The sequence below is a fragment of the Protopterus annectens genome, chromosome 3.part0, assembly GCF_019279795.1.
Source record: "Protopterus annectens isolate FY-2018-M chromosome 3.part0, PAN1.0, whole genome shotgun sequence".
NCBI classification, from domain to species: Eukaryota; Metazoa; Chordata; order Ceratodontiformes; family Protopteridae; genus Protopterus; species Protopterus annectens.
Window position 1 is genome coordinate 1,597,387,051 of NC_056731.1, and position 24,020 is coordinate 1,597,411,070.

General features: G+C 39.5%; 1 protein-coding gene across 1 annotated transcript in view; it reads left to right on the top strand.

The window, feature by feature from the left end:
• MATN2 (matrilin 2) overlaps positions 1–24,020 on the top strand; it is a 658,816-nt gene that overhangs the window by 129,031 nt on the left and 505,765 nt on the right. Inside the window, exon 4 of the mRNA XM_044065933.1 lies at positions 14,537–14,659. Within this exon, the coding sequence (XP_043921868.1) occupies positions 14,537–14,659 (123 nt within the window). The remainder of the gene's footprint in view (positions 1–14,536; positions 14,660–24,020) is intronic.

Sequence of the window (24,020 nt, forward strand, 5' to 3'; positions counted from 1 at the left end):
ATCGTCCATTCCATATTGAGTTCTAATAATAGATTTCTGTCTTTGCAAAACATGTTCCCCCTTTTGCACATTGCCTCTAGTCAAATTTTCAGCACAACTACTCGCAGTTTGTTGACTGCTATTTTCCGACCAGTTTTCTTGACTTACAGATAGTTTTTTATTAGTTCCTTCTACAATTTCGTGATCAGACAAAACTTCTTCTTCCTCCAACAAATCACTGGCTGCTATGTCAGACCATGTGACTGCACTTACATCATCTGGTTCAGCTTCCTCTATCATTTCTTTTAAGACTTTGTTTCCTAAACCACTTTGCTGTAATACTGTTGTGTGGTACTCCACTGCCTGCACCACTTGGATCAATTTCAAGTGCATTTTCAACTACTGTATTGAAAATCTCAACTTTCTTCATCCTGGCCAACTCAGCACACCTGCATCACTTCAAACACAGGCTTGCTCTCCTTCTTCCATCACACTTCCTTCTGGCTTTCTGCCCTTTGGCTATGCAGCTGAAAACAGTAGTTTCCCCAATGCCCTGCCCAAATTTCCCCCAGTAGTATAAATAATGCCTTGGGTCTCCTCAGAAAAGAGGCCACTAGTTTGGTGGGAATAACCTAGTCAACAAAACAAAAAATAAAAATAAAATAAATGTATTGCCTCTTGGACCCAGTAGTGGTTGAAAAGGGTCTTGTACCAGACCACCCTTCAGGTTATCAAACATTAAATAAATAAGTACCTAAAAATGGTCATTTTGTGTCTGCATTCTACCCACTTAACAAGTTAAACAAACAAACAAACAAGCAAGCAAATAAATACATAAATGCATAAATACATAAATAAAGTCATTTAATGCTTTTGATGAACAGCTGAAAGGGGAAGAATATTCCACTATTTGGTAACACGAAAAGGAAAATTTGAGCTTTAATACTAACGAGTGCTAAATGAATTGATAAATTTAAAATGGTTTCTGGCGGCATGATGCTCACAAAATGCAACACCAGACATTATACATGGCTGTTACTAGATTTGTAAGCAACCATGAGAGTACTACCCTGTCTTCTGCAGTCAGCAGAGTCCTACTGGGGATGTTGCAATCTACTAAAGTAGTAAAGGTTCCTGACACCTTTAATTTTTCAGGTAGAATATCTATGAAGCCTTTCCAAGCTTTTTTTTTTTTATTTATGTCATAGAATAAATGGAAAACTAAGTATTGCATTCAACCATTGATCTTATAAGAAACCTGCATTGTGAAGTGACGGTGAGAGTGACACTGTCACTCATGTTGGGGAGGCTATATTGAAGTATTTCCACTGGATATATGAATTTGCCATTAAAATCATCCAGAAATATTTAAAGTGTTCCACAATGCCAAGAATTTATTTGGTTGTTGTGCTCCTTCAGTGGTGTAGAGAGATAAAGCCCTAACTATGGCACAGACAACCTGGATTCAATTAGTGGTTTGAGTGACTGAGAGATCTACAGGGAGGGAGGGATGGGTGTTAACACGTCATGAGGGTAGGCAGACTTGTGGGTGTCATCTATGTTGATCTCTGGCAGATACTAAAGTTTGACTCGAGGGCTGACTTTCAACAGAAACCCTAACCCAGAATCAGGTCATCTATAAATGATTTACTGCCCAGTTCCCCGCAAACATGTGGTTCACTGTTGAAGAGAGGTGGCCCACTTCTGTCCATCGTGTGACCCTGTGATGAGCAGCACTCATCACCAACCTTGCAGCTAGCTATCGCTGACCAGCAGGAGATCCACAATGCTGTTATGTTTAGCTGGGATTCTGACTTAGAGGTATGTGATCATAATTACACAGATGGTAGCTTCACACCATTGGCTCCAGTCAAGCACATACACCAGATATGTGAACCTGTGGTTTTTGTCATACTGAGCAGGATTACTTTTACAAAAACACATCATCAGCAGGGTAAAACTAACCTTTCACATGACAGTATAATCCTAGCTCATGTTCCCCATTAGTGGATGAACAATCCAATGACTAGTGAATTCTGCTTCGCAATAATAGGAAGAGCCAACAGTGAAGGATCAAAAAAGTGACATCACTATGAATGCTTGGCCACCATGAGCCAGTTAACCCTGTGATAAAAAAATTAATTTAAGATTGACAACATGACCCTCTAAGACATGCTTAGGATTTATGCTGGCCCAAGTTAAATTTTCAGGCAGCATACCGGGGTACATTAGAGTGTCAGCAGACCCAGCAAGGACATGGGGCACTGGAATGGCTGTCTAAATGAAAGAAAGGTGAGAAAAAAAAAAAGAAAAAAAAGTATTTGGTTGTTGTTAGCATACAGATACTTCCTGTGCTCATAGTGAAGTGGATGATTGAACATTTCTTGGTGTTAAATATTATTTTATTTTTAATGACTGTAGATACAACTTGTTTAGGAATGATTCAGGATCAAGATAATTCAGTGATGAAATAATTATTCCCATTTTACTCTTACTAGCAAACCCGAAACACCATATATTCTTGGGGAGCCAGGCTTGCTCACAAAATAATAGCGATTGATACTTATATATGCAATCACTAAAAGCCGCGGTGGTGCAGTGGTAGCATTGTTGCCTCACAGCAAGAGGTTCTCCCGTTTGATTCTCAGCTGAGCGCCTTCTGTGTGGAGTCTGCATGTCCTCCCCGAGTGGCATTCGAAAGACATGCATGAATGGGCTTACCTCCTTTGAAGTTGGGTGTCGGGCTGCCACCTCAGCACTGTAAAAATCTACTGCCAATCATTAGCAGACTGGAGTTCCACTGTGATGACCCCTAACCGGGAAAAGCTGAAAGAAGAACAACGACTTATATGTGCAATCACTATTGTGCAAGAGTCAGACTTTTCACCTGAAAGATCAAACTGCCACTCTTCCAGGGATTTCTTCTTGTCTCATGAGGGTATGACTTTGAACCTGGCATTTAGAAAGGTGTGGGGGATGCTGCCCCTTATATTAAGGGGTAAGAAGACTTGCTACCTGAAAAAAAAATACTTTTTTGTGTTTTATTGTTTTGGAATGCTTTTTGATATCCTAAGGTATCTCTCATTTATGTCACAGTTGTATGAACCAATCACAAATATATTGGTGTCTTGTGAGGGAGCCATATGAAGGTTCTGTGCAGCAAAACCCATAAAAACATTAAATAAGAAAAGGCATTAAGCCTTGGTGCACATCACAGTTTGTATGTCTCAGGGCCAAGCAATGAATTCTGGTGTGCATCACAAGTTCTGCTTTTTATGAACAGCATTTTGACTTTAACACCTTTATTGAATTATCACCTAGGAAATATAGTCAAATGGGTCTACTTCATAACACTGAAATGTCATAACGTTGAATTTCATAACATTGAGACCAAAACATCTAAATCCCAAAACACTGAAAACTCAGAACATTGAAAGTGTGGTTCATAACATTGAAAACTACAGTGCATATGTAAATAACATCCTCTCCACCTACAACACCACCTAAGTAACAAACACACTTTCTACTATGTTTCTGCAGGGGGGGGGGGGCAGGCCCCCCTGTAAATTGAATACATCAACTTCAAGATCGCACTACAGTGGAAAAAATTAATTTCCTAACCTTACTGTATATGAGGTTAGGAAATTAACTTTTTCCACTGTAGTGTGATTTTGGAGTTGGTATATTTAATTTACAGGGGGTGTGAAGGGTGCAGGGGAGCTTGTCCCCCTGCAAAAACGTAGTAGAAAGTGTGTTTGTTAGTTAGGTGTTGTTGAAGTTGGAGGGAATCTTATTTACTTGTGCAATGTAAACAGTAAATCAAAGGTCACAGCCAGAGAGAACTAAAAAGCCTTTAATGTGTGAGCTTTTTTCGTTCACTAACAATTCCGCATGAAGTTCTTCAGACATATTCAAAAGACAAACCGCCTTCCGTAACCTTAAAATATTTACAATTTAGTTGAATAATAACAACTACAACAATTATCATAAAATCTCTGCATCTCAAATAAAATCAAATGACATATTTGTATATTTTGTTATAATTAAATGATTATGCATGTGTTAGGTTCTTTAGTCTTAATAAACACATAATAGAACATTTGTTGTTTAACCCAGGAAAACAATGTGCATTCAACATCAATTGCCACCACAGCTCTTGCCTTTTGAGCTGCAGGGATGTGTGTCCTCCCCTATTTCCTTGTACTACTTGCTCTATCACTCTAAATTTAAAATGATGGCCTGGATTTTCCTTTACATGCCATGCTAATGCATTATTTTCCATATCTCTGTTTATACTGTAAGTATGCTCATAAATTCTTTCTCTGATTTTACTGTCAGTTATACCGACGTAAAATCCTGGCCATACTTGACATTTTGCTAGGTAGACTACACTCTTAGAGTTACAATCAAATTTACTGGTTGAAGAAAAATGTATTCCTCGTACTGTATAACCCCTACCTATATCTATATATTTGCAGTAGGGGCATGCCTCACATTTTAGCATGCCATCATTAATTCTGCTCATCTTATACTCTCTTTCCTGAATATTTTTCAAGCCAGGTCCCTTTTTATATACAATCCTGGGCACTATTCCTACTTTCCTTCTAAAGTCTACATCATCCATCAGGATACACCAATTTTTCACAGAATACTCCTCATACTATCTGCATGCAGTGAGAAGGTGGTAATTAAGCTATCTTCATAGCTGCTCCCATTATTATTGCCCTCTCAGGTCCTTCAGGCGTATTGGTTACAGGCATTATTACCCCCAAGTTAGGTTCTTTTAAAATTGGTGTAAAGTGCCCTTCCCTTCTTTTTATTTGTACTTCGTCTATAAGTTCTTGCAAAAGGTGTTCAGGATACCCTCTTTTTGTAAACATTTGTTTTAAATTATCACATTCTAGCAAAACTTCAGACCTCAAGGTTGTCAGTCTCACTGCCCTAACCAACTGGCCCTTAATGATAGATCTTTTTTGGTATTCTGGATGGCAGCTTATATAGTGTAGGAAAGAGTTTGAGTATTTCTTTTTGTCGGAAAATTTTGGAAATAAAACAGATTATTTCTATCCTTCTTTAATTCCACATCCATGTATACAATACATTCTTCTTCAAAATTATAGGTGAATTCTACGAAGGATGTACTAACATTCATTTCTTCTACGATTTCGACTGCTGCCTCAACCTCCCCCATTAATGATCATATAAATGTCATCCAGAAACCTTGTATAATATACTATTTTATCTTTAATATTTCCTGTGTTAAACATGCACTGGTGTTCTCAATAGGCCATAACTAAATTGGTGAAGCTGGCCCCACATGGGGACCCCATGGCCACTCCTCTCTTTTGTAAAAAAATATGTTTTTTCAAACATGAAAAAATTATTCTGTAGAATAATGTACAAAAGTTCCTCAACTAACCTCAGTTCATTATCTCTATCCAAAATTCCACTACCCACTCTATTCCTAGGTCTTGTGGGATAACCATATAAAAGTCTTTAACGTCGACAGTAAGAAAATTGTATGCATCGTTATACACTTGATTGTTCATGTCCTTAAGAAAGGCCCATGAATCCTTACAAATATGGCTTTCCCCAACAACATATTTTTTCAGCATTCCGTCAACAACTTTTGCACATGCATATGCAGCTGAATTCCGCCCATCAATAATAGGACGTAATGGTGGATCAGCCAAGTTTTTATGTACTTTTGAGGTACCAAAAATAACAGGTATACTAGGAACTGTTATTGTCAGATAATTGTACACATCTGTAAAAATCTGTCCACATATAAACAGATCATTAACGTACCCCTTAATTTTCCGATAAGCACAGTTGACCTCATTTAATGTGACAGTGTCATAGCTGTCTTGCCTAACTAGGTTATTCATCCTAGTACTATAGTCTTCATTTGACATAAATACCAACCCCCCACCTTTATCTGGTTTCATTACCCATATATTTGCCAGTTTTAAGGAATTAATTTCTTAAATTTCCCTTTTTCTCATATTTGGAAATTTGCTATTCTTATTAGTTTCTTTTAGTTTGTTTCTAAAATTAATTTTGCATACCCTTTCAAATGCTACTAAGGCAGGGTGCAGGGGGGGATTAAATGTACTAGATATAATAAAGCTCTTCTTACACATTTCACTATCACCAAGCAGTATTTGTAAGTACGGATATATAATTTAAAGTCCATTAACATAGCTGCAATATTGCTTTACATGATGGAACAAAAGACAGCCCCTTCGCTAGAGTTTCAATACATTTTTGTTCAACTTTAAAGGTTGTAAAGTTGTAAATATTAAAGTCACCTTGTATATTTTTCAAAATTACAGGATACTCGGTTAATGTTCCATTGGCAAGTAAAGTGCCGTTTGGGCTGTCTCTTTGCTCTGGATTCTCAATGTTCATAAGGAAAAGGGTAATTACCTCCATTTGTTGTTCCTGTTATTTCTGCATGGTTTCCCTTTCTTACATTGATCCGCTTGATTTATATGGCTGTTGCTAGTTATGGGAACCCAAAAATTTTGTTCTGCCTCTGTTGCCCATTGTAGTTGCAGTTCTTTGTTGTTGTATCTGCTCACTGCGCCTTAGTTGATTTTCATCTTCCTGGGACGTAGTTAGATCCACGTCATTAATGGGTGTATCCATTTGGGCCTGCCCATTAAGGTGAATGTTTTGTTGTAATTGGTTAGTCGGTTCTTTGTCTTGCCTCTTTGTTGTTAATGGTTGAGGAAAGGCCAGCCTGTTATTATAATCATATTGGTCTCTATCAAGTTTTTTAATCTTAGAAGCTTTATATTTCGTAATCAGTGTGTTAATCGTGCAATGTAGTTTTCAGTGTTATGAAGCACACTTTCAATGTTCTGAGTTTTCACTGTTTTGAATTTTCGATGTTATGGTCTCAATGTTATGAAATTTCGATGTTATGAAGTAGACCCAGGCAAACATACATTTATATAAAAGAAAACAGACCATTTTAGCATGTTCCCAGTTACAGACATTATACATTATATGTATTCATTTGTATAACTATTATGAATCCATCATTATATAAATTGGTCAATTCCTGCTTTCCCTTAACCTCCAAAACATTATTCTGCATGTACTGATCCCACAATTTCTATTTGTTTATGCAATCTACTCCTACCCTTTTCTAAAGATCCCACTGTAAGTTGTTTTATCCATGTTATAATATTCAGTGCTTCAATTACAGTTAGTTTAGACTTCAATTTCCATCTTCTAGGGATTGCTTTATTGGTAGCAACCAGAATTAAATTTAACAGGGCCTTAATATATCTAGGCAATTCTGATCCTGAGTCCCAACTCAAAAAATCATGTCCTTAGATACACCCATTTGGTCACCCAATATTTCTGACAGAGTACTCTAAAGGGAATTTTTTAAACTCAGTCAACTAATTACACCCCCAAAAAAACATGTTTCTTGTTACCTCTTTCTTCCCTAGTACACCTCCAACATGTGGCATCAACTGAGGAAAAAATATTTGTTGCCTGCTTGGAGAATAAAAACACCAAAAAAAAAAAAAGTAAATTTGTGGTATCCCTGAAGTCTCAAAACAACCCACTAAACAAGTGTAGTGGGTCCAAAAACAAAACAGTGTAAGAAACTTCTCAGTGTGGAAAATTTTCAGTCCATATATCTATAGTTAATCACTGTTTATTAATCAGATCAGACAAAAGTAGTAGAAGTAGAGAACTTAAACTCGTCTTAAGTAAAAAAAAAAAATAATAAAAAATATATAATTGTACAGAATTACTAAGTATTTAAAAGTAATCCAAGCAAGGCAGGCAGTCTGTTTCCATTCGAAAATCCTTTATTAAGTACACAGACATCCAATGTAAGTAAAATAAAAATATAACTATTTTTGTCTATTTTTGTTTTACAGCACAATAAACCAATCCGTTGCCTGATAAAAAGTATAATATCTTTAGAAAGCTTGAGGAAACTATTACTCTATTTTTGTTTTACTTGGATCGCTTGTCTGTGTACTTAATAAAGGAGTTTCGACTAGAAACAGACTGCCTGCCTTGCTTGGATTACTTTTGAATACTTAGTAATTCTGTACAATTATATATTTTTTATTATTATTTTTTTTTTACTTGAGTTTAAGTTCACTACTTTTACTACTTTTGTCTGATCTGATTACTATACAGTGATTAACTAGAGATATAATGACTGAAAATCTTCCACACAGAGAAGTTTCTTACACTGTTTTGAGAATAAAAACACCCATGCAAGCACTTCCAAGCAAAAGTCCTAAATCTTCTAGACCTTGTTGCATAATTGGGAGCCATAGATATGTCCTCCCTTTGTTTCCTCATGAATTGCTTATTCAGTCTCTCTTCCCAATCCTTTCTGACCTACTCTGATTGATTCCTAAAGTTATTGTGCAATATTTTATATGCCCTACTAATTATTCCTTTTTAGCAGCAAATTCAACTGAAACTCTACCACAGCAGGTATTTTACTTAGGATTTCCATGTTCCTTTCTCTTTGCCTATACTCTGATATCAATCCTTAATAGGGAAGGCAGTCTCTAGCGTGCAGTTCAATTGTCTTCTTGGCCTCTTCCCATTCTATTACCTTTCCCTCTCTCATAATTTGCCACCAATACCTTAGTGTCTTTGCCATTTTTTTCCAGTAAATTCCACCTCACGCTTGTCTATTTTCTATACCCCTATTTGCAGTCATCCCTGTTAGCAAAATCTCCTTTCTCCATTCTCATGTTGGCATATTTCTTAGAATACTTTCTGCTACTTTATGAAAATAATATTCTGTATGGCTGTTGTTATTCTCTTTACGGATCTTCATTCAAAATCTCACTGTCTCCTTATTTCTTGAATCTCCCCCCTACTTTACCATCATCCTTTGAATTGTAGCTTTTTACATATATTACATATTTGAACCTTAACTTGAATAGGTCTAAAATATCCCTTCAAATCAGGTAATCCTAAACTACGTTTTATTCTAGTGGAAAGATCTACTTATTCGGCTTGATCCTAGCTCTCTTTCCCTCCCAAATGAATTAATTCAACTTTTTATTATTGTTGACAACATCCCCTCTGTTTGATAAAAATATGCATGACCTGTAAAAAAACTAAAGAGACTAAAACATATTCAATGCTTGTATCCTGCTATCATGACCATAAACAAGAGCTTCCATTTTCTCAATTTTTGTATTATTTTTTTGTTTAGTCTATTCCCACATATCCTTAGCTACCATAACAGAATCCTATTTAATCCATACTTCTAAGTTCATTTCATTTTAATGTATACCCATAAATATGGGTATTACTGAACCAATTCATGTGTGGGTACATAGTTTACAGCTATAGCTTTTGTTTTATTTTCATTAATTTTATATCCTGAAGAGACTTGAAACTGTTGTCAAATGTTTCACAACACTGAGATGTCTTTTTTCTGGTTTTATCAGGTACAAAATAATATCGAATGCAAATAAAGCCAACTTTTCTTGATTACAATGCTAATTATATCCTTGAATTTTTGTCCCTTGTTTTCTTTGACAATGGCTCTAAATATAATGCAAATAATACAGGAGAAAGACAACACCATTGCCTGGCTCATCTTTTCAGACTCAACTTGTCAGAGAGGAACCCTCCCACTTTAATGTTTGCCTTTGATCCCTCATATATCCTCCTAATTAACATTATTGTATCAGGGAATGCAAATGTTTCCATTGCCCTACTCATAAAATTGCAGTTTACTCTGTCGAATGCTTTCTCTGTATCAAGACCTACCAATAAAAGCAATATTTTCTTGCATTCTGTTTCCTTCTGGATCATCATTATTCTATTAATGTTGTTAAATGTTTGCCTCCCCTCCACCAAATCACATTGATCATATATTTATAAATTTTGGCAACATCTTTGCCATTATTTAGCTAGTATAGACATAAACACGTTATAAACATGATTTAAAATTAAAATGGGCCTATATAAAGCTGGGTCTGATGGGGCTTTACCATCAGTAGGTATAACAGCCACCACAGCTTTCTTCCCAGATGTTGGTGCTTCCCCACTTTTTAAATTACTGTTAAATAAAACCTTCCAAATTGTTATCACTTTCTTCTCCTAGCTTCAAAACTTCCACAGGAATGCCATCTATCCTGGCTACTTGCTGCAGAATGACTGTACGTCACCATTTTTATCTCATCTCCTCCTATCTTAACTGTTAATTGTTGAGCATGATCTCCCCCTAGCCTTGGCATACTAAAGTCTTCCATAAATATTTACATTTGTACTCTTTCTTCATTACCACATTTCTCTACTTTATATATATATATATATATATATATATATATATATATATATATATATAAATTTTCATAACATTTCTAAAATATCTCTAAATCATTGCGCTAAAAGTTTTTATGCTCTGGAGTAATTATAAAAAAGGCAGTTGCTTAACAGCAGTCTTTCTAAACCCATGCATATGATCCAGATACTCCCTTGTTTTCTCTTTAGAATTCTGCTTTGCTCTGTGAGATTTCTCTTATTGTGCAATTAATTTTTATCAGCCACTCTAAATAATTCCTATAATTTCTTAACCATATCTCTTTCTTTTATTTTGACCCTGTTTTTAAAGTCTACTTCCATTTTATCCTACTCACAGGCTATAACTTCTGAAGAACTTTCTGCCTTCCCTAATAACTCTTGAATAATTTCCACTACCCATTCCGTAAATTACTGTTTTTTAGCAGTTAGGTAAGTGACCGTGCCTTATTTGTGCTTCATTACCCTGTATTTTTATATTAGTTGTTATTGGTGCATGATCCAATGTGTGTCAAAATTTTCAATTGAATGCACATGTTGCCCTGAAATATAATTTCTGTCTGGTCTAGACCAGTTATTGTGTCTTGGGGAATAATATATAAATTCTTTCTGAGTTCCTTCTTCTAAATTTGTGTCTTCCATAACAAATATTTTCATAAAGATCTTCAGAAATCTACCCTCTTTTGTTATATTTTCCCTTCTATGTCTCAGATATATTCTCACTGTTGCAAATCAATTCCAATTTCCCACCAATAAGTAATATTCCATGCTGAAAGCTGATTATTTTCCCCAATTTTTTCTTAAGCTCCATAATGGCAGTTTTAGTTGGAATATAAATACATGGCAGCTAATTCCTCCTCCCTTGTTAGTAGCCCCTTACTACCACAAATCTACCACTTTTATCTTTTTTTCTATTCTGTCACTATTGGAGCATCTCTAGTAATTAGTATAAGTACTCCCCATTTCCTTTTTCTCTGATATTCTGCTGAATATCCATCCTGAAATCCTCTCTTCATCAAATTCACATGAAAAAAATGATCTGAAGAGAGATGGCTACAGCAGCTTGAATCTCAAACCTGCCTCCTAAGATTGAACTAAATCCAAACAATGTAGGTAGAAAAAACAAAAGGCACACAGTTCTTAGTTGAAAGTGTTTAATAAAATTGAGCACTTCCATCTGTATGTATCAACAAGACTTCTTCAGAAAACAAAAAATAAAAGAATCAAGCTATTTAAAAGTCCCTCTCCCCATCACATGACCTTAATTAACCAATAAGCAAATAAACATATAAAAAACTGTGATAAGTCCATTGATAAATCATCAGGGTTACACTAAATAAGAATGCGTTTTTAATACATTACTAATAGAGATATTATTTTTACAACCAGGGGTGTACAAGCATTTAAGCAAATTTGCTATTTTAACTAATTGAATTCAATCAAATTTTCCCATGGCCCACCATGAATATCCCTATGAATAATGTCCAAACCAAAAAGCAAAAACTGGTGAGTAGGATATTCAGAGGTATGCTTAAACAGATCATTGTTTACATTCTTGTTTCTAATATCCAAAGTGTGTTCGTATATCTGGTCCCTAAACCTCTGCTACATTTTATTTATTATTTGTTATTTATTTATTATTTATTGACATTTGTTGACCGGGAAAGTCCACTGGGCCCAAGGATCCATTTTCAGTGGAGGCTCGGGGAGAAAAGCTCCATACAATCACAGAAATGTTTACATAACATCAGCTTAACTTTGAAAGTCAAGAAAGTTTTTACATAATACAGTCTGAAGTAGATATACAAGACAAATACATATTACAGAGGAAGGAACAACATTCAGTGCATAAAGCAACATAACACCCCCTTGTGTTATCATTACAATAATGGAAGGACCTAAAATTATGTCCATTAATACAGATCCCATCAGCCTCGTACACAAACCTATGCATAGAACAAGCACCACACTTAAAAGTCCCAGTTTTCTTATTTGTGTGAGACACAGAGAAAGTATCATCACTTTCCAAAAACTGCATTAGAGATTTATCCCTTCTAAATACTAACTGGGGTATAACACCAATAATTCCTGTGTACTTCTCAAAGCAAGAGAAAAGTACCCAGTTTCTTTTTAGTACCTCAAAAATCTCAGTGTGGTCTACTGTTTATTTCATAACAAAAGAGGTGGTGCATCCAGCTGTAACCCTTTCATTGGGAGCAAACATTTCCTTGGGACCTTCTTGTTGGAAAATAGGGCAAAAAATACCCTTTTCCCTTTTGGACTTGACTTCATCGAATATCTTCAGAACCAAGTGCAAGGGATAACCCTTTGGGTAAACATACATACAAGTTTGCCACATTCAAGAGAAAAATGCCATCTTCAGTAACCAACCTCTTCAGTCTAACCACCTGACCTTTAACAATACCTCTCTTTTGAAAGTCAGGATGACAGCTACTCTAATGTAGGAAACTGTTTGAATATGTAGGCTTTCGAAATATATTACTAGTAAATCTTCTTTTAATGTCATCCTTGCCTGTAGTGACATCCAGATAACTAATAACTGTGCGACTATAAGCATGTGTAAAACATAAATATACCAACTCCAAGATTGTACCACAGTGGAGGAAATGTCCGAAAAACAGCCCAGTGATTTTTTTTCCCTGGTAAAAAATCGCTGTTCCGTGTGTTCAGGATTTTGCCATTTTGATTAAAAAGGTTCAATTAAACAGCATTCGCTATTTTAAGCATTTGCTGGTTTAATAGGGAACCGTTCTTAAGAAGTCACATTCAGCCAGCCTTTTCTTCTTTTCAGTCTCTGAGTTTTGCAGTCTTGTGTGAAAATATTTTTGAAAGGGGTGCTGCACAAGAAGTTTGATAGAAAATAGGTGGCTCCTCCTTGAAATCATAACTTTGTGTTAGAAAAACTAACTCTTGCTCCATTTAGTCTAGCTGACTCATGGTTCTTGACATGGAAAACAACCTTACTCATTACTCTGACTACTGCACAATGAGTATCTGAGTTGCAAGCTTTGTTTTTTTTTTCAAAGACATTTTTTTAAGAATGAATCCTTCTTTTATGCTCAAAGTGGTGTCTGGGTTTACTTTAAGCCAAGCTATCCATCTCCTCATCTTCTTTCCAAAACCTAAAAATGAGGGAGGCAGGTTACTTCATACTTTGGTTGTCCATAGACTACTCGTGTACTTTGTTAGAATAAATCTTTTAGAACTTCTGATCTATTGTTCATTTCTTGTGAAGGTAAGATGAAAGTACAACCAGTGTCAAAACACATTTTTTCCAAATGGTTGTTTCATACTCTTAGTTTTTGATACTCCAGCCACAATTAAACTATTCCAGGCAGGGTCAAGGCCCAGGGTAGTAGCTTCTTCTGTGTGTGCTTTGTTTTTTGTTTTGAAAAGGTTATATTCTAGAAGTATTCTAGAAATAGTAACTAGGTCTTAGATTCTTTCTTTAAGTCTAAGACCATTCTCCAGGAACTCTTGGACCATCATCCTTTCTCCTCCCATTCTATCGAAGCTATGATAATCTACCCATATAGTTTAGGCTTCTGCTGTAGTGATAAAATGATATACATAGTACAGTTGTTAAAGTAAACTTTCCGTGACAGTAAATGTTCGCATGATCACTGCTCCAATAGCCGCTCCTCCCTATCCATGTCCCTTGTTTTTTATATATTTTTATGCCAGGGAGCGGATATTTTGTAATATTACTATTATTATTTTCCTAGCATTGTCCCTGTCAGGGCTTTTGCTTCCCTCTTTTTATTGGCATGAAAGCTCTAAAGAGCTTGACACCCAAACCTAACTTTTATACATACATACAGAGGAATGAAAGGGGGAAGCAATCTTACCTATGTCTCTAGTGCTGTAAATGTACAGCTGAAGCTGATTAACAGTTTGGGTGTATGGAAGGTGCCCTGAAACTTTAGAAAATGGCAGGACATAACCATATAGCTTAGGCTACTTTAGCAGTGATCATTTGAACATTTACTGTTGTGGTAAGTTCACTTGCACAATTGCACTTTTCAGCTTTTACACTGGATCAGTACTTAATTTTTTCATTCTTTTTCAAGATTTAATGATTTTATATGCTGCACATAAAGGATCTGTAGTAGATGTATTTTCTGTTTCATTTGCACATTCACTGACTTTAGTATTTATAGGACTCTGTAGTTAGAAACTGTCTGCATTTCTTTAAACATTCTTTCTCTGTTTTTCATTTTAGCTGAAGACCTTTGTGCAGTGATGAATCATGGCTGTGAGCACATCTGTAGAAATGTACCTGGGTCATATCTGTGCGCATGTCATCTAGAATTCCAGCTGAATGAAGACGGCAAGACATGCAGAAGTAAATAAGTCCTTTTTATGTCAGAGAATCTAGATCAGCTTTTCACATGAAGCCATAGCTATTTTTTACATGTAAGATAGATATAGTCTATGCGCTAAATATTTGCCATTCAGTTTTTCAACTTTAGTTTCATCTTCAAACTTTATTTAGATACCTTTCCACAAAGAACCAAGCACAAATTTAGAATAGTTAAATATAAAAGATAAAGAAATAGATAAATAAATACAAATGATGATAAAAGTATTGCATAAGGTGTGCTAAATAAAGGTTTGTTCAACCTCGGAGGAGGATTTTGCCTTTTGCTGAAAAGAAAACACTCCTCTGTTCAGATCAGTTCTCAGTAAACATACTAAGAAACAAAAATAACAGGCTCCATCAGATGTATTCAAGACTCCTGTCACAATACAGATTTGGGCTTGAGAACTGTATACCAGTGCAGAATGCTAATTTGTATTCCTGTCTTTTATTCCTTGACTAATATCATAACCTAGAGTAAGTGCATTCCACAAATCTGTAATAGTCAGCAAATAACAAACTCTTAAACTACAGAAAGCTGGTGGTGGGACATGCTTTTAATAATGGAGGCATGCAGGAGTTCCATCTGTTTATTCAGTGAAATCCAGTTTTACAAGACCAATCCTATATTCTTTAGGGTAATACACAATACACATTTCTGAGTAATTCGCTCCTGGCTCATTATGGAAATCGAATTAAGTTCGCCTTGAGAAATTCTATCAAAGCAGCCTTTCTAAGATTAATCAAGAATCTGCATAAAAAGGGTGGGTGTGTTTACTGTTGCTTGCTCACAAACTGAAGTAAGCATTAGAACTAAATACCATAAGGAAGACTATGCTATTGATTTGTTAAGAGTCCAGAAATAAAGAAACATGTTTCCCGTCTTTTACTGGTCACATAATGGAATTCAGAAACATGCTTACCATGATGAAGGTGAGATGGCCTCTGTTTACCTACTGGGCACAATGTGGCTCAAAGCTCATTACCAATTAACAGTTTGAAAAATCTGGGCACAAACAGCAGTTAGTTAACAATCCTACCTACAGCCAGAGCAGGGCTTGTGGAGAAAAAGAGGTGACCACAGTAGCAGCTCTATAATGCAATGAGCACAAATAACCAACATTGACCATGTATATGCCTAAGCACATTCACACCGGCACAAAAGCATCAAAATGACAAAAGTAGCTATCAGCCTTAAAGTTCATTTTGCACACTTTAAATCTGTTTTTGAACAGATGAAGGGGTGGAAGTGGGAGTATAGGAGAATATGAAAAGGGGAAAGGAAGCAGAGGGAACCACATAAGTAAAACAGGTAAGGAAAGTTGAGGAAAGATGTAAGGGGCGGTAAGGGTATGGTAAGAGAGTGAGGGCAGATAGCAGGAGAACATGCACAGACATATAACACAGACAAGATTGACAGGGAAGGTGCTGACAAACTGAAGAAGGGGAATGACAGTGAAGTTATAGACATCAGACAAACAAAGTGAAGACAATAGTAATGGAGAAGATTGGACAAGAAACAGGGGAGGGCAAAAATACAAAAGGGAGGAGAACACCAGGATGGGTAATAGGGCAGGTATGGTTGGACACCAACTTGGGCTCCATCACCACTGGGTCCTGGCTCTGATCATACCACCAGTGGCATGCAGGGACACAACACTGCAATATGCAGGAGGAGACTTTCCTGGTGGTTGATGCAGACTTCAATGAGATGATCCACCAGCTCCCTCACCACTTCTGTCGGCTTTCTGTGAATGACATAAGACTCACCCAGTACAGCCAGAGGCAGTAACAACCATACTCCCAGTCAGTGAAGCCCCACTAGGTGCAGAAGAGGAAGGCTCATCAACCTCCCCCTGAGAAAGTAATGTGGAGGCATCCATAGCTAACTTAGACTTGGGTGTCACTGGTGATTTCTAACTGTGGGGAATGGTTGTACATGGCAGGGCCACTGACACAACCGTGGCAGCTACTGTACAGAAATGCAAAATAAAAGGAGAGAAGTAACATAACAAAGAGATCAAAATAAATGAAAAAGAAAGGATAGTGACAAAGAGGGAGGAGAGAAAACAGGAGAAATAAAATGAAATGCACTATGATTTGAAGATATGCATAACATTATGCTAACAAGTACAGCAGTAACCAGAAGCATAGCTAGGGAGGGATGAAGAGTGTAGTGCCCAAAGTGCAAAGTGTTATGGTGTGTGATTGGCAGATGCTAATCATCAGTATTTCAATGCCTGGGTTCATTTCTCTACCAACATTTTTGAATGACAGTACAGACATGTTTTCTTTTTGTTTTGTTTTGTTTTGTTTTTTTGCTGCTAAGCATGAGAGTTGCAGGAGACCTGGATTGGAAAATGGACTTTCTCAACTTAGAGAAGAGTAGTGGGGTGCTAGATTGATGAGTGGCCCTGGGTGCTAGATGAGCCAACTACAGCTATGTCTATAACTTTGCAAAAACCAAGTCAGAAGCACAAATAACACCAAACCATTCATATGCTGATAATGTGATACCTAGCTAAATGGAAGAGCTGAAATAATGAAGGTTATAGTATCTGAGCAGCTTGTGACTGCCTGGTGTACTCCATCTAGCATACCTATTTTTTTTTACTTGCTCAGAGTCACAAAGTAGACTAACAAAGGTAGAAGAAATTAAACCTTATATTGGATGGGTACAGGAAGCAGCTCATTAACAATTCAGAGCCTTAGTCTGCTACTACCTGCATCTGTGCAGTGCTAGAGACACATTGGGCAGGATTCACGAAGGCTTGCATGGAGTGTAAGAGACGTGCAACACTCCATGCAAGCCTCGCGATCCAGGAACAGCCCTAAACTCCGTGTAAGAGACCAGCTAAAACGTCTCTTACACGGACTGGGCGTGGACATGCTAAATACCTCACTTGCATCCGAAAGGTATGCAAATGAGGTATATTAGCGATCCACGAAGCAGAAACCAGTCCGTGTAGGAGACGTTTTAGCTGCAGAAATGTACTCAGTTGACAACTGAGTACATTTCTGCAAAATCCACAACGGAGCGATGCCAGCTCCAAAAAAAGGTTGCATATGATTCAGGCAGCATGCCAATGGCCAAATATGTGGCCATTGGCAAGATAACCTGATGCAAAAATATTAAAAATATAATTTTTTTTTTCGGCGATTGCCGATGTTTAAACCCAGCGCAGCCCCGCGCAAATGGGCTGCGCTGTATAAAACCATAAAAAAGAAGGTTATAAACCCACAAATGTGGGTTTCATGCAATACATGGAATGACAGTGCATTGACCAGCAGACTAAAAACAACATGGCCACCGTGTAGTGGTTGCTAAGGGGGGAAGCTGAGTCTAAGACATGTAACTAAGCATTAGTAGGCAGTCTCATGTAAATGAGGGTTCGGATACTGAATCTCACAGTCACATACCAAATGAGCACAGTCTGAGTAGTGTAAGAGATACAAAAGGGGGAGGAATAGAATAGGAGATAGGTGACATCACAGGGGGGAATGGTAGAAATAAATGCAGTTCATCGGAGGCCAGTGTAACATGACAGATGACAGGCACAGATCATGGAAAGAGGTGTGCCACTAGATAAGTCATGGAAAGTCAAGAAATGGAAGGTGTACACTGTTACCTACACCAAAGATTCTTGCTGGCCGTGCATGCGCACGTGTGCACGCCATGAAGCGAAATGCGACAGTGTGCAGCGTGTAAGGCAGTGTGAGCATGTGGGGCGTGTTGGGAGATGTTTAACACTGTTTGCGGGTGTGCGCGTGTAAGGCAGGCTGAGTATGTTGGACGCTGTTGGCAGACGTGCAACAGTGTTTGCGCGGATGTACGTGTGTTTAAATCTGAATAATTAGATTCTGAACCGTGTAAACACGTGTGCGCGCGTGTAAGCCACTGTGAGCGGGTTTCAGATAGTATGCAAGTTGCTCCCCCCTGAGGAAACAGAGAGGAAAAAGGAAGCAACAGAATTAATAGGAAGCTAGCAGGGATAACTGCTGAAGCTAGCAGGTGAAAACAATTAGAAGCAGGCAATTACACAGGCAGAATAGTAGCCCAGCCCAGCACTTAAAACTCTGCAAACAGTAGTGCAGGATGTTTCCATTAAGAGACACTGCAAGACAGGAGTAAGCTAATAGAAGTGAAAACTGAAAAAGCTTCACTCAGAGCAGAAATGTTAGGGGCTGCCATAGCTGTCATAATGAGACATAGGCGACTTGCTGAGGGTGGTGACAATGCAGATGGTGCCAGACAACCCACAGTGAGGAGACGGAGAAGAGTGTACAGGCCCAGGGTCACCTACCACGGGTTACATGAGCTGGAGATAGTAGAGCGCTATAGAGTGGACAGAGAGCTCCTGCAGCAAATTGTTGAGCTGTGCAGGCCATGCCTCACACACAGAACCAACAGAGAGGAACCCATCACAGTGGAAACCAAGGTATGTGTTGGCCTAAGAATTCTAGCAACAGGTACCTTCCAGAGACCAACTGGCGATATGATGGGGATATCACAGGCATCAGCCTCCAGGGTACTACACCAGTTCCTGGATGCCATGTCAGCACATGTCGGTGATCATGTATATTTCCCCAATGCCCGTGAGGTATTGGCCAGCAATATGCGTCTCTTCCAGCAAATAGCGGAATACCCTGAGGTACTGGGTGCAATAGACTGCACGCACATACGCATCAAAGCACCAGCCGGTGAGCAGGGTAGGGCCTACATTAACCACAAGGGCTTCCCCTCCATCAACTGCCAGGTCATGTGTGATGCCCATGGCATAATAATGAATGTGTGTGCTGGCTGCCCGGGGAGTTATCACGATTCCCACATCTGGCATTTGACGCAGCTGTACCAGACATTTGCCAATGGGGACATCCCACACGGACACCTAGTGGGGGATGCAGGTTATGCACTGGAGCCATGGCTGATGACACCCATCAGAAACGCACACACACCTGAACAGGAACGCCATAATGAGGCACACGCACAAACACGTAATGTGATAGAGCGTGTGTTTGGGCTGCTCAAGTCACGGTTCCAGTGTCTGGACACATCTGGTGGAGCCTTGCAGTACACACCAACTACATGTACCCAAATTGTCATGGTATGTGCCATGCTACATAATATGATCTTGCGAAAACAGCTGCAGCAGGACCAGCATAGGGCCGGGCCAAACAGCCCCCCACCATTGCCAAGGCCATTACAGGCAGAGCATGACTCAGAGGAGGAACAACCTGAGCCTGCCCCAGTAGGCAGAAGGAGGCATGCCCAGTATGCCCTGGCCTTGGCAAAGAGGCAATGCATAGCACATACACTGGCTCAGTAGGAACCCTGGGAATGATACCCCTCTCTGACTCACTCATATAGTAACAGGGATGCCTAACATGACACAACCTGCTCTCAAACATGTACAGGGAGTGTAGTATGTGCATCCGACAGAGGCAGCCCTGCAGCACCACCTGAGGCAAGATTGCCATGTGTTAAGCAATGTAACACCATCTAGTATATGCAAACATGAAGACCCTGCCTAACATCTCACCCTCACCAAGCATGATGCCACACTATGAAGACAAGAAGATCAAGTACAATAATTGGCTGAAGTAATGCAGTCAGTCAAAGGGGAGCCAATGTGTTACAGGCTGGGAAGCTATGCAGAGTTTGACATGATGCACCACCTGCTAGGGGTGGCATGCACCTATCATGCCATGCCCCATGGATACTGGCAAAGGCTGTCAGTACCCACAGCTTGCCCTGAATAGGTAAGTCTCAAAACATAAACCCAACCTCATAGGTTCTACAAGGGATAGGAACCTAGATGTAATACTACCCCATGACAGATGTATAAACAGCAAGATATGTGCAGTGTAAACGCACACAGTAAGGAGAATGTAGATACAAGTCCTGTAATAGAGAACTGGGCAAGGCTCACATCAGCACCCTAACACTACCAGGTCACACCTCATACTGTGCTGTACAGCCGCAAAAGATGGAACAAGCTACAAAAGGAGGGTGACTAGCAAGAAATGGCAAGGATAACCACACCCCCATGTTGGTACCACAACAAGAAGCAGCATGGAATATCCATGGTCAAATACCAATGGCTAAAACTGCCTCGCAGTATATAGCCTGCTGCAGACCACTGTCCTAATACCAGGAACAGCACCTGGCCTATGTCGGAATAAATGAATATATCAAGCCCCCCAAACCACATTATATTGCTCGACTGAAAATACCCAGACATACACCGGTAGCATTGTACTAGCACCAACACAGTAGGAGAAAATTACCCAGATTCCATAAACCAAAATGCCCAGGAACAATGTACCACTCCCACAAGAGGGGTAAGCATACTGGATGTGATAATCAGCAACATGTGTACTGGATGGCAAGATGAGAAGTGTACCCCTCACTGGTAAGACCAGACCATAGAGTAATCACACTGGATATACACACCCTGACCCCAGTCCCTGGCCAGAATACCACAGTGAAAAACATGTGTAAAGTATAGGTTGCAGCCCTCAAAACCGATGTTGAATCCACAAAAGGCCCTGTGCAAGTGCAGAATATGGGGCACACCACAGAACATGTTATACAGGCATTCCATGAACATAGCCAGGAATGCTTGGAGTATGCAATCACAAATAACAACAACACACAATGCCATACATGCAGGCATCTGGCATGCTGGCCTCCAGCCATTACCAAACCATGCAAGAGAATGAGGAAGATACCACATGATAGAGCAAACATAAAAAGGGAAGTAATCACTGACCAGTAGTATGGCAACAACATATGTCCACACATACAATCCACTAAGTCCAGCCACAACAAGTATAATCTATGAATCCAGAGGCAATGTGATGCCAGTACCAAGTACACAGACAACCACAACATCCCCCAATAAATACAAACATGTGATAGATGCATCCATGTATCCAAACCAGAGGTTGAGCTCCAACAACTCAGTACTGTCAACACTAGTCAGGAGGAGAAGGTAACCACATACACCACAAACCCAGTCCCACATAGACCTACCACAACTGTAAACCAAACACATAAACACAGACAAATATTCCCGGAGGCCTTAATTACAAACACACCACACCAACAGACGCCTCCAAAGTAGATCACAAGCAACCACAACCTTCAAACATAGCTCATGCAACGAATAGTACGCAAAGCTGGTGTGCCAAACAGTCACAGGCCCGAAGGAGAAACAACATGCCTGATACAGTCATAATAGGTGTCTGTATAGGCAGACACACAGCTGTCCCACTCACCAGACTGAACAAGGGAAAGGGTAGAGTAAGCTGCTTGTAGGTAGCCACAAAATGCCACTTAACACAAGTATGCAGGTCACCCCAAAGCAAGCAGAAATATGATGCACTCAATGTCCATGCTGGTGTGAATTACCTGAGCTGTACCTCCCTGGTCACATCAAATGAGACATGGATGGTCCCTCCGAGTATGTACCCCAGGGCGGGATGACACTGGCTGTGTGCAGCATCCAACCCTCACCAAGAATGATGCCACAGTACAAACACAGAATGCTCATGTTTAACAGCTGGCACAGTTACAGCTGTCAGTCCAAGAGGGTGTAATGTGTGTCTGCTTGAGATGTCAAGCATGACAAGCCATGCTGCTGTTACAGGGATGGCTGTCAGCTGTTACCCATGTGCGTCTGGATACTGGATAAGGCCTTTGCCGCCTCCATAGAGCCGTATGTAGGCAAGGCCAAAAAGACTACCCACCACCCTAGAAAACATAAGTGGTAGGAAACATAAGGGTAATGCTGACCAATGCCAGATGTGTAAACTGCAATATGCATGCCCGAGGCACTTCCCATTATGGAGAACATTGATGCCTGTCCAGTGACAGAAGCCTGCTGCAGGCCTGGTGATAGCACACCAGCACTACTAGGTTATACCACATACCATGTGTTATGGCCCCAACACCTGCACCAAGACATCAAAGGAGGGAGTATCCATATGCAGCACAGACACCCATATAGCCAGGTAACTGACAATGCACAAAGCAGCGGACACCACCCATGTGCACATAACTGTAGTCAAAACTGCTGTACAGTCTGTAGCATGCGACAGACCACACTCTCACACACAAGAACCCCACCCAGACATCCGAAGACACTGGACAGTATGGATGTTCCACCAAATACCAGACAAGGTACACAAAGTACCACATAGGTGTCAAACCATTATGTATGCAAGGAGTCATCATGGACCTAGGGACACAGGTCGACATTAATCTGTCATGTGACAGCCACAATGCCAATGTGGCTATGAAGACTGTTGATACTGGACACCGTATCATAAAAGGATTCACATCAACATCAACAGAGGTCACTGTGCTGCTGTACTGTTCCCTTATCAGACCCATAATCTAGTACAATGACTCATATGGGATGTACCATACGTGACACCTGCAGTGGTTCGGAAGACCTCATAGTTACCCCACCAACAGGATAAAGGGTGTGAAATATATGTCATATGCTGCCTGGCTGTAGACACCCCAGCTGACTGCAGTCACACACTGCCTACACAGAGGCATTGTATGTCTGTTGTACCAGGCCATGTCCAACAGAGGAGTAATGGACATGCTACACCACAGGAAATCAAAGCCATTGGAGCTGTGAGAGTCACAGATGTCAACCTCAACACATAATGAAATAAGATGTGCTGGAGGGACAGATACATAACCCATAGGCTCCCCACACCCAGAAACAGGATCCCAATCCATGGTAGGCAGAGCCCCTCACTGACACCCCTCAACAGGAATATTGCCAAGTGGATGGATGACCGTACATGTATACTGGGGGTCCCCACTGTGTCACGACCAGACAGAGGCACAGTGAAGAACCTCATAAATGGCCATAATTGAACATAGCAAGGGGTGGTGAAAGACACACACACTCTAGCTAGGCTTACTAATGGCCTAGGGTGTCTAGCCTACTATGAACCCATGAACCTATGAAGATACAACATGTACAGGACACTAAGGATAATCACAAGGCTTACCCAACTGATGGTAGGAACTATGTTGGGCATCCACAGATATGCTCTGAATCACACAGATATTACAAACAACATACCAAACACACACACATATTGCTAACATACAACCTGTCAGGTGCAGTGCAACCACCCCCCCCACCGAGTGCAAAATACCTATCCCAGCAGATGGTCCCCTGACATTGCAGATGCTGAGGTAACAGCCATCATCTGCAAAGCAGAACACACCGCAGCAAAAGTATGTGATGGTGTCCTGTGCTGAGGTCAACATGGACCCCAAGAGTAATGGAATGCAAAATCACACTACTGGCCAATG